Genomic DNA, 12,268 nt, shown 5'->3' with positions numbered 1-12,268 from the left:
AGACTGTAAAATATGCCTGGAATTAATTATACTAGCGGTCACCCGTCTTTCGCGATCAGGGTCTTTCGAGGTTGGTAAATTTTGTTATATTTTGTGTACATGTAAATGTTTTATTTAATGTGATTAATGGTATGAGAGGAGATTATCATTTAGAACTTAGAAGTATAATATTTAGTATCTTTTCCATATAAATCAATGGCTTGAAATTGCAATTAGATCATGATCGAAGCAAGTCTTCTTGCCACCATATCATATCCACCGTGACTCCGTGAGAAGTCTTGCCCCTGTGGGATGCTGGCCGCTCTGCTATTTAAGATTTTTATGCATTTGTTTCTACAGTACTTTTTATCCCATTTTGGACAAATTTGTTGTACCTTTTAGCTCATTTTTTATCATATTTTCATCCAAGTTTGTTCCCCACCTTGAAATGTACCTTGCTGCCCCCGCCTCCTGCAAAAGTCCTGGCTACATCACTGAGCAGATGAACACAATTTTATTCACATCCCTCTTGGCCCCTGTGGCCTGCTGGCTGATCTGATATTTTAGATTTCTATGCATTTGTTGTACTTTTTATTTGTTAGCCCATTTTGGATAAATTTGTCGTACTCTTATAGTCCATTTGTGACAATCCCCCCATGAAATTTGCCTTGCCCCCCCCTCTCTCTCTCTCTCTCCCTCTCTCTGAAAAAGTCCTGGCTACACCACTGTGCAGCTGAAACAATTTTATTCACATTTCCTTACACTCTATTTCATATAAAGTTATGATTTTTTTTTTGGCAACCCTGATTAATTTGTCCTTCAAAAGTTTCACTTACAAACTAATTCAATAAACAAACACTCTACTGTTGACTATAGGTTCTCCATAAAAACACAGAATACATGCTAATGTTGATAAATTAGTTGAATAAACAATAGATGTTAATTGAGTTTCTACTGTGTTTGAGGCATACTTCTACTGTGTCATGTAATAGTTGAGACTACAGGCATAATATCCTCACACTGATGACAGGATCTTCTCTGGTCAACATTAGTGTATTGTGTTGTCCTGAAAAGTTTTAGCATGGAGGTGCTCTGGTAGTGGCTTTGAAACTAATTAACATAATTTGACACCCTTAACGTAAACAAAAACAAAATTGGACGTTTTATTGGGGTGCGGACAACTTTACTCTCATAGCGCATAAAAATCCGTTTTCGAAATAATGTAAAAGCGTAGAAGTTTTTAGCCTTACCAAGTCGCCAAACTCAGTAATTTATTATAGATATGAATGATGATAGTGTAGTGTAGAACTCCTCAGTCCCTTAACCCTAACCGCCTAAGGTTTTTTTTGGCGACGGGAAGGGAAAGAAGGAAGGAATAAAGAGAGAAGAAAGAAGATGTTTGCTCTGGGTGGGATTTGAACCCGAGTCCCCTCGCATGCCAAGCACTGGATCAGCGACACTTTGCCACAGGTGTTGGGCTTCGCTGGCCAGCAAAACTGTGCCTATATCAGGCACGTCGCAAGCGGGCCCCTGGCGCCCATGGGAAGGGGAAAGAAGGAGAAAAAGAGAAGAGAAAAGGGAAAAAAGGAGGAGAGAAAAAAGTTAAATTGCGAGTAGTCGTGATAGTAGGCACATGCCTAAAAACCGTGCAGTCGGGCGATCGAAGTAGGTCTTATGATGTATACCGTAGCCCTGCAATTATTTTAGGCATTGCTTGAAGGCGGGTCCCGGTCCCGAACTTTGAAAACACCCCCTTTTGAATCTCATTTCGCGAACTTTTCAGGATAAAAACAACCCTATTTTGAGCAATTTCGCGAATTTTTTGCCCTTCTACAATGCCACTTTTTTTTTGCTAAAACGCGAATAATATTTCTAATATACCCCTTTTTGATGGAAACGCATTAATTAATGTACGGCACCCACGGTTGTATATGCATCGTATATGTGACCAAATGTAATGTGCACCAAACGGAAAAATGAAACTGAAATTCGTAAATGAATTGAATAATGAAACTACGATGATTTATACCTGTGATTGGTGCCCTTTTTCAATTTCGCGAACAAGTGTATGAAAAATGACCCCTTTTTTCTTATTGTATTTCGCGAATCGCGCTTCTTTTAGTGCACTGCGGATACACTGGGTGCCAGAACTGGGAGGTGCGCGGCGAGTCCTCGTCATAAAAGCATGTGAAAATTAATGCCGGCCCGCCGATTTGCAGGGCCCGTCACATTTTGTCAACAAAGTCGGTTAAGACGGACTCCATGCTGAGTCTTGTAGTGGGTAAACAAGTGCCCATTTTCGCTTCTGCTTTCAACATTTGCCAGTTTAGGCCCTATGTTTAACAGATTTATAGGCCTACAATAATAGAGAAAACTACTTGTCCACGAAAGGCTTCATGGACCGTCATTTCACAAATTTTTGGCTTTTTCAAACTAAACTTTTCTCACTAATAGTGCTAAAATGGTCCACCAAATCGCTTCAATTAGGTCTTCATTTTGCAAAAGTTTCTTACTTCTGAGGACTTACAGACACCCCCCTGCGTAGTGGACAAACAAGTGCAAATTTTCGCTTCTCCTTTCCACATTTGCCAATTTATGTTTCAACACAATTTATAGGCCTACAATAATAGGGAAAACTTGTCCACGAAATTCGCGCAAAAGGATTCACGGACCGCTCATTTTCGGCTTTTTTTTCAAACTAAAGTTTTACACACTAAATGCTAAAATGGTCCAACAAATCGCTTCAATTAAATGGGTCTTCATTTTGCAAAAGGTCTTCATTTTACAAAAGTTTCTAACTTCTGAGGGGGGCACATCCCCCCTCAGACACCCCCTGTGTCGTGCAAGGCTTTCAAGGCTTGTTCGCATGCCAAGCACTGGGTCAGTGACACTTTGCCACAGGTGTTGGGTTTGGCTCATTGGCTAGCCAGCAAAATTGTGCATATATATCACTTAGGGCGATTGCGTCATCATACCATGTGCGATGCACACACAAACAGTGCATATATCAAGTAGTATTTTGTAGTATTCTGTCCTGTTAGGGTTAACAAGGTGTGATCCCAGTGATGTTAGACTGAGGTATTCATGGTATAAGCAGTGACACTGCCAATGCAGGCATGGGTTGAGGAGAAATGACCTTGTATCATATAATAATCATTAGCAGATAGCTCATTTACAAAAATTAACTACTGCAGTAATGAGACAAATCTTTTTCTTTGTCATACTTCCCTGGGTTAAATTTTCCCTCCCAAACAGTAAAAAGTTAAGTTTGCTTTGTCCCCTTTGACCCCCACCAGGAACCCTATGGTTGTTCCCCCACTCATCAGGGGCCCTAAGGTTGGCCATTGGACCCCAATTGTTGTGAGGATATTTGGTGCTCACATACTTCTGCAGCCAAAAAAATAGTTTAAAGACTAAGTAGTAATTAAGCTCTAAGACACATCTAAAAATTCATAGAAGAATGGGCGATTTGAATTATTTTCTGTCAAATACCTTGATAGCTAGAATATGCAGCTATATCCTTGTAATAGTTTATGTATGTTGGCTTTGTTGCATGGTTAAGGTTTAAACATTGTAAATGGGAAAGCTTTATTTCTTATCATATGTTATATACATTCATCATCACATATCATGCTTTTTTTATTGCTTACACATGTGTAGTTTTGGATTGAAAAAAATACCAACAATAATTTCATTGCTCTTTTCTATTTGTCCATTGTGTATATTACAGGGTCGTGCAGCTGATTTGAAGTACATAGAGGCGGCAGCAAGACGGATAGCTAATGTAGCAGGTGGTGACAAGATAGTGGTAGAAAAGAGTACAGTACCCGTCAGAGCAGCTGAGAGTATACAGAGAATATTATCAGCAAATACCAAACCAGGCTCAAATTTCCAGGTAGGGCCAGACAAATCCGGTCAAGTTTGCAAACCAGTGGCATTGCTAGGCCTGTATGCAGGAGTGATTTTTTTTGGGATGCGGATCTTTCGAATAGTGGACTTTTACGATTGAAAGTGGACACATGCCCCCCCCCCCCGTTAAAATTACCATCTTTTGGAATTTTGAATGTCATATTACCAAAAGGTAAACCCTTTTGTCAATTTTTGGATATTTTTATTGAAAAACAGTAGCAAAAAATGGACATTTGAGGAATTTTTTTCGGGGGGGGGGCCTGAGCCAACCCCCTGGGTATGGGCATGCACATAGCCATTGGGCAGGAAGGGTAAGGATGATGCCAGGGTAATTGATAATTTTGCACTAGAAACCACATTACCGTGTCTTAAAACAGACCGTTTTTGGAGAGCAGGGGCAAACTACAAGTGTTTACTTCACTTAGCTGATGATGTGAAATTGTGACATAACTAAAACAACTGCATTATTTATTTTTCTATTTATTGTTGTTTGTTTAAAGGGACAGTCAACGACTTCCTAAATAAATTCATAAGAATTAAGATTTTGGCTTTTTTTTTTGATTAAGCATATTCAATATGCAACTAAAGCATGCAAAGGCCAAAAGTGAAAGCAATTAAATAACAGTAAAATCCAACATTTAGCATTCAGCTTAAATGTAGAATACAAGTATACATGTATATATATACTTTTATTACTGTGTAAATTAGGATTCAAATTGAAAAAAAAAAGTTCACATAGTTATGATGGTGGGTGATTGTTGTCGACTGTCTCAAACTTGAAAACTTTGTGTTCCTGTTTTAGGTGCTTTCTAACCCAGAATTCCTTGCTGAAGGCTCAGCGGTTTCCGATCTTCTGAAACCAGACCGTGTGCTTATAGGAGGTGAAGACTCTAGATATGGACACAAGGCACAAGATGATCTTGCTTGGGTCTATCAACACTGGGTACCAAAGGACAAGATTATTAAGACTAATACATGGTCATCAGAACTGTCCAAATTGGTAAGTACCAAATTGTGATTGAATTATTGTGTAATGATTGTGATAGACAAATGTGGGGATGTTTCGTATGGATGTTGCAGTCATGTCTGAAAGGCAATGAAAAAAGGCCCTGAGCTGATCTACAGCCCCTCATTCTAGGACAAAAGAACCTGTGACCTTAACAATATTGCATAACATCATTGGTTTAAAAACCTCTAGTTGTACCTAGTCTACCTAGTTTGAGGGATATAATAGCTTTTATGTTGACAATTGTTGATATAATAACTGCAGAATACAGTTTGATACCTTATATTTAAGGGGAGGCGATCTTTTGTGCGTAATTATAGAGTGCCAGGGGATTCACTCTATCATTATAAAAAACTATTTGAAGAAATCAAGGAGCCCTAGGAATAAAAGTTGTAGTGTCATTCACGCCAGACACAATTTCTTTTAACAACAAAAATGAATTTTTGTAATCAATTAAAAACCAAACGTTTTATACCAATTTTGAATTTAGCCTGAATCCGTAAATATGGCACCTCTTGCCCTTTTTCAGGTCAATGCTGTTTTTACCATTATGCAGCGAACCATTGTAGAAGCTATTTCACATACATGTTCAAAACACTCCAGAGAAAGAATGTGGCCATATACTGCTGAAATATTGTTTGTTGATTTCAAATGATAAGGTCTTAACGTCGTAAATTTTAAGGTCAAATTCCTAAAATCAAAACAAAACATTGCGATGCAGATATTCCCCTCTTATGCAATTTCATCATCGTATCAGTGTCTTTATTATTTGTTTGAGGCCTTTATCAAGCGTCGTGCTATTTATGCATAAACGGCCAATCTATCTTTACAAAATGCATCATTTTTATGTAAACAAAAGGATAAAGATAGAATTGTGAGATTTATCTTTTATTATTACACTCCTCTGATCATCTGCCTCCGTGGCCGAGCGGTAAAGGCCGGGACTGATAATCAATGATGCTTGAAATCGTTAGTTCGAGTCCCATCGAAGCCTGTGGAAACTTTTTTCTCTTCAAAATTCATGATCGCATTCCGAAATGAGTAACTTGTCAGTAAATTGTGTATCGTATCCTTAATATAATACTTTCATTCTTGTAATATGTTATTCTCTTTTTACCAGGCTGCCAATGCTTTCTTAGCTCAACGTATCTCCAGTATTAATGCTATGAGTGCTGTGTGTGAGGCCACTGGAGCTGATGTAGCAGAAGTAGCACATGCCATAGGAACAGATTCAAGAATAGGAAACAAATTCTTGCAAGCTAGTCTTGGTAAGATTCCTTAATTGTTACTTATACTCTGATCAGCTTGTTATAGGCAGGACTCATAATGTCGTGGATTGATATAGAATGGCGTACACACAGCTGGACGAATCGTCTACGCAAACTGCGCTTTGCGTGTTGCGTGACTGTCGCATGCTTTGTGAATTTGCACAGGCGTAAGTTCGGACTTTATTGACTCGCGCAGTAACAAAAACCGAATAATTCTTGCCTATTACAAGCTGATCATAGTATATGCATCTATTGGTAGTCCCTTGGTAATCCCAAGGTAAGTATCTATTATTTCAATAAGTGCCCCCTGACAGTGATTTACTTATTAGTGACGGGATGATGATTAGATTGAATATGATCAATGATGATGTAAGAGTTACAGAAAAATATAATTAAACATGCACTTTTTCCATACTGGTTAAGTTTCTTGCTCAAGGACACAATACATACAGCGCTCTAATGTGCTCTTCCATTTAAAATCCATACTACCCCTGTGGAAGATTTTAGAAATATCTTCCGTGACATGGGGAATATGAATTTCAAATGGAGTGAACACATTAGGCAGCTCTATTTGAATCTCTTACACCCTCTTAGAAAAATTCAACCTGAATCTTCCACTGATGGAGGGTGAGTTTCAAATGGAGCTGCTAATGTGTTCATTACATTTGAAATTCATACTCCCCTTGTGGAAGATATTTCTAAAATCTTCCACAGGGGTAGTGTGGATTTTAAATGGAATAGTCCAATGCTCAATCTTGTGATAATGAATCATATGCTCTACATGTACAGCTAGACTTTATGTGCCCAGAATCAGATTTGCTGTTGTAAACCAGGCCCTTTCAAATGCATGTTCCATTTAACAACAATTTCCAGTGGATGTATTAATTAAAAATGATGTAAAATGTTCTTCCTTTACAGGATTTGGAGGCAGCTGTTTCCAGAAGGATGTATTAAATCTGGTGTACTTGTGTGAGGCGCTAAATCTACCAGAAGTGGCGGCTTACTGGCAACAGGTAGAACTATAGACAACTATGAACCCTCTGAGCACTACCTGCCGATCTAACATTGCCTCTGATTGGTCAATTACATGATATCTTTACTTTGATCACCAATCAGAATGGAGCTTTGCAAATAATTCACCCAGATTATTTTGTGTGGTGAAATTATTCTAACATTGTTGCTGATTGGTCTAATTGATAATGAAAACTTCTATTTGGCCAATCGGCAGGTAGTTCTCATAGGTTAATGGTCAAAAATCCTACTCAGTCTTGTAACAGTCAAGATAGCTCAATAGATATTAAAAAAACATTGAAAAGGGGGTCTATTTTTACTACACAGCTGCGTCTACATCTTTTTGGAAACAAAAACCAGGGTAGCTTTTCAGAAAGTAGCACCATTTAGGGGTTTTTATCACCCAAATCTTTTAATGTTTAGGGTTGTTTATTTTGCTGGTTGACTTGGAAGTAGAAAAAGAAAGATGAAATTGGCCTAGTTTAATGTTTCAGATAAGAAAAGTTGAGTTTTTGTCTTCCCACAGTTTTTCTTTATCTTCTGCAGGTGATATTCTATGTTTAGAATAAAAGCCTGTTATTAGCTATACATGATTTAGGCCACAAAAAAAAATGTTGCGTTACCCTCAACCGTCCTACCCTAAATCCTGAAAAATCAGGGTCACAATTTTTTTTTTTTTTTTTGAATGATGATTTTTACAGATTTGTTCAAACACTCAATGTTTTTCACTTAAAATTTATATTTTTATTGAAAGACTAGTCTTTAATTGATGTCTAACAGGTATCCAGAAGTCAAAATTGACAAATGTCCCCTGATTGAAGAAGCATTATTTAATATTTGAGGGGATTTTTAAAAACTGAAGGTTTAAAAAAAAAAAAAAAAAAGAAATCCGACCGTCCGACCCAAATTTCCCATTTTCCCACTTGAGGGCAACACAACAATTTTTTTTTGCCTTATGGTAGCTTTTGTGTCTTACCCCATTTAGGGGTATAGAATTTGTATGTGAGATATGTGTGAGATATGCATTTCAGAGGATCTAAGATGTGGGTGGGTAGCATTTTGCAGTGACAGTGACCCCCATGGCAAACACCCGAATATGTGACATCTCTCACAATGAACAAATGCCCACAAAATGTCCGACTGTACACTGACCTAAGGAGAAAAGCTTGAAGTCTGCGTATGTGTGAATGAGAATATTATCTATATTTTTTTAATACTTTTAGGTTATAGATATGAATGACTTCCAAAGACGACGTTTTGCCAACAAGATCATAGGATGTTTGTTCAACACAGTTACTGACAAGAAGATTGCTATACTAGGATTTGCTTTCAAGAAAGACACTGGTGATACCAGGTAAGCACAGGGAACTTATAGATGCTTTATGTGATTCAGTTGGTTGTTTACCATATCATATTCCCTGTTGAAGTGACGTAATAATCAAATTAACTACCGTAGCAACAGATGAATACAATTTTTGAATAGATCGCCATGCACTATAACGTTCATGCAGTACCTATGCATTGAACCATAGAAGAAAGGCTGATCACTCGCACCTGTAAGATAAGTATCTTTGAAAATAGCGGTATTGTATTCAATCTATGCTTGCAGACATACACAGGTGATTATAGTGCAATCTGCTTGTAGTGCAAGGCGATCTATTCAAAAATTGTATTCATCTATTGCTATGGTGGGTAATTCAATATGTCACTTCGATAGCGAATAGCCTATTTGACTCGAGATTAGTATATTAGAGTGAGGGCTGATAGGATCAATGGGCTCTTGGAGAATAATTTGTTCAATATAGTTGTTTTGAAGTTATTATACTAGATCATTGTAATCATATTTGTTTACCTCGGTGCCCTGTTTTTTATTGTGTTGAATATCAAAATTTTCTCCGTTCACAGGTTTTGATTTGTCCCCATTTAGCCCCGTTCAACAGCTTCTTATTCTTTTCCTTTTTTAATTTGAATCTAATTTTTACAGGGAGTCATCAGCTATCTATATAGCCAAATATCTGATGGAGGAGGGTGCTAGAATTCAGATCTATGATCCTCAGGTTGAACACCAGCAGATGATATCAGAGCTTTCTGATCCAAATATATCAGAGAACCCAGACAGAGGTAAGCCTGTCACTTTATTACTCTCAAATGGTTCTAGAAACTTTACTAATAGAATGTTTGCAAAATAAGACATGAATTCACATTGTTATTATATTATGTTATTATTATTATTGCTTTTGTTTGTTTGCTGTTGAAGATGGAATATTTACATGAATAATTGGGCACTGAAAGTCATCCAGATAAGAACCTAACAATGATTAAGGACTGTTGCTGAAAAGGACAAATGCAAAGCACCCCCACCCCACCACCACTTAGTGTTGCATGGGGAATATGAATGGATATTTTGTACCTAGTGTGTGCAAAAGCAATTAATTGGATTATAAAAAAAAATTACCCAGGCCATGAACACAAGAATCCTCAATCCAGGAATTCCTTGTAGGTATTCCTGGCACCTTCCTGTGTATTGGAATTTCAGTAAAAATTCTAATAGCATTGTAGTGAAAACTTTTTTCCAAGAATCTAACTCTCTACATTCCTATAAAATTGAACCCAGTTTTTTTGCCTTATTAACATTATTTATGTCCAAAATTAATAGGCTTTCATCTCATTGTCATTACATTTCAGTGAAGAAACTAGTGTCTATATTCGATGACCCATACGAGGCTCTCAAGGGAACACATGCCTTTGTTATCTGTACAGAATGGGATGAATTTAAGGTAAGGAATGAAATAAACCAAGCTCAAAAAGAAACTTATAATTTTTCACAAGGTCATATCTTAAAATCCTGTCCATCAAAATGAGACAAAATTATGCACAGGTTTACTTCAATACTCTACTCTAATTATACAGGGTGTCTCAATAAAAATAGGCCCTATGGAAAGTGGTGCATAACTTAAAATATCGACAGTAAAATAAAAAATTTCTTAAAGATTCAAACACCATGAAGTGTCTGCTTAACAGTGGTGCAAAAATGATCCAAATCTGTTCATGCGTCACTGAGATAACTAAGTTTGTACAAATAGACACATTTTTTGACCATTCCAATGGGATAATACACGTTAACAATAATTGTAGTTTATTATAAAAGAAATAAAAGGAAACACCAAGTGTTGCTGAGTAGGAGTTTAAAATCAATCAATCAATCTCCTAAAGAATGTTTTTCACATGTTTCTCTTTGGGTTAAGGGCTCGGATAGCAACGTTTGCACAGTATTTACCACATAACTCGAGAACCACATGACCTACAGAGGTATATCTGTAATATCAATGCAATATTTGCCACAGCTCACTACCATTCGCAATATGATGTGAACTACCAAATCGGAATGATGCCTGATGCCTCTTTTCTGTTATTGATGTTGTTTTCACTTGAACATTTAATTTTGAGGGAACCAATTTCTTTTGAATCAAATATTTCAGCCACTTCAATATAAAGTTCCGCCCTACTGTTGCTTGACAAATGTATAGGCCTATATGAACAGCGACATTTTAACATATTTTTGTGGGACCTGAGAGCACATCAGAAATATTGAATTGCATTTCGAAAATGAGGAATGTTCTTCTGATATCAAATATTTTTTAATACGCCACATAATGCCGTTTTATGCCAAATGAAGTTTAAAAGTCCTCTACGTAAATTGTATAAACTTATTGATATGTACGTACTTAAAGTGTAACTGGGACGAAACGCTGTTTATCATAAAATCGAAAATTTTGACCTTTCATATTTAAGGTTTAGATTTTTTCCCCAAAACACAAAACACACACACAAAATGGGTCTTTTTGGGAAAAATCGATATTTTCAATATGAAAGGTTAAAATTTTCAATTGATGGTCGGTTTTTCATCCCACTACATACCCTAAGTACATATTATTAGATGGATGAAGTTTACTTCGAGGATGGTTAAACATCAAAATTAGAAAAAATATCAAATTTTAATAATTTGCCAGAAAATGTGTGTTATATCGCAATTTCAAAAAAAGGGAAAAATATTTGACATCAGAAGGACATTCCTCGTATTAGATATGTCTGGTGTGCTCCCAAAAATACTGTGCAAACGTTGCTATCCGAGCTCTTAACCCAAAGAGAAACATGTGAAAAACATTCTTTGGGAGATCGATTGATTGCATTTAAACTCCTACTCAGCAACACTTGGCGGTTTCTTTTATTTCTTTTATAAAAAACTACAATTATTGTTGACGTGTATTACCCCATTGGAATGGTCAAAAAATGTGTCTATTTGTACAAACTTAGTTATCTCAGTGACGCATGAACGGATTTGGATCATTTTTGCACCACTGTTAAGCAGACACTTCATGGTTTTTGAATCTTTAAGAAAATTTTTATGTTACTGTCGATATTTTAAGTTATGCACCACAATCCATGGGGCCTATTTTTATTGAGACACCCTGTAGGTTAATAAATGAGTGTCACTTGTTGCGAGTGAAATTGTACACAATAATGCACGCGTACTGAGATGTTGATGCGTCTAATGCACTAGCCCCTTAGGAGTGCATTAGACACACCAACATCTCAGTACAAGTGCATTATTTTGTACAATTTCTCAAGCAATAAGGGATGGGCATTTATTAACCTATTTCATACACGGCAAAAAAATCCTGTGATTTTTGCTATTTTTATAACAAAATTGTCACTAAAAATGTTGGAAAATGCAAGTAAACATAAATGCATCAACCCGCAAGAAAAATGAACGCTTCCGAAAGTACTATGCGGAGTGCGCGCCCATGCAATTGTACAACATTTATGCATGCCTCATATTTTCCTAACATTTGCTCTGAATGGTTCTCACCATCTAGGAGTGTATGAAACACATGTCAGTAACCAACCAGTTATCCAACTGACACACCAGCAAAATTCACTGACATGATATAGCTTCCTGGACAACATTCACAGCCCAATAATTGACACCCAGCACAAGAAATCTGTGAGAATAATTACAAGATCCTTGCACTGGTGATAATTCCCAGAGAGTAAGTGGAATAGTAAGGAATAAGACCTGTTTCTTGAGGAAAGT

At 36.9% G+C, this 12,268-nt stretch overlaps 1 protein-coding gene across 1 annotated transcript in view; it reads left to right on the top strand.

Moving 5' to 3' along the window:
- Window positions 1-12,268, top strand: part of LOC140171347 (UDP-glucose 6-dehydrogenase-like) — a 35,432-nt gene that overhangs the window by 21,263 nt on the left and 1,901 nt on the right. Inside the window, exons 4-10 of the mRNA XM_072194586.1 lie at window positions 3,710-3,874; window positions 4,691-4,888; window positions 6,015-6,162; window positions 7,081-7,175; window positions 8,397-8,527; window positions 9,158-9,294; window positions 9,859-9,950. Of these exons, the coding sequence (XP_072050687.1) occupies window positions 3,710-3,874; window positions 4,691-4,888; window positions 6,015-6,162; window positions 7,081-7,175; window positions 8,397-8,527; window positions 9,158-9,294; window positions 9,859-9,950 (966 nt within the window). The remainder of the gene's footprint in view (window positions 1-3,709; window positions 3,875-4,690; window positions 4,889-6,014; window positions 6,163-7,080; window positions 7,176-8,396; window positions 8,528-9,157; window positions 9,295-9,858; window positions 9,951-12,268) is intronic.

Source organism: Amphiura filiformis, chromosome 15, assembly GCF_039555335.1.
Source record: "Amphiura filiformis chromosome 15, Afil_fr2py, whole genome shotgun sequence".
NCBI classification, from domain to species: domain Eukaryota; kingdom Metazoa; phylum Echinodermata; class Ophiuroidea; order Amphilepidida; family Amphiuridae; genus Amphiura; species Amphiura filiformis.
The sequence above is the reverse complement of the archived record's forward strand: the minus strand, read 5'-3'. Positions and strand labels throughout refer to the sequence as shown.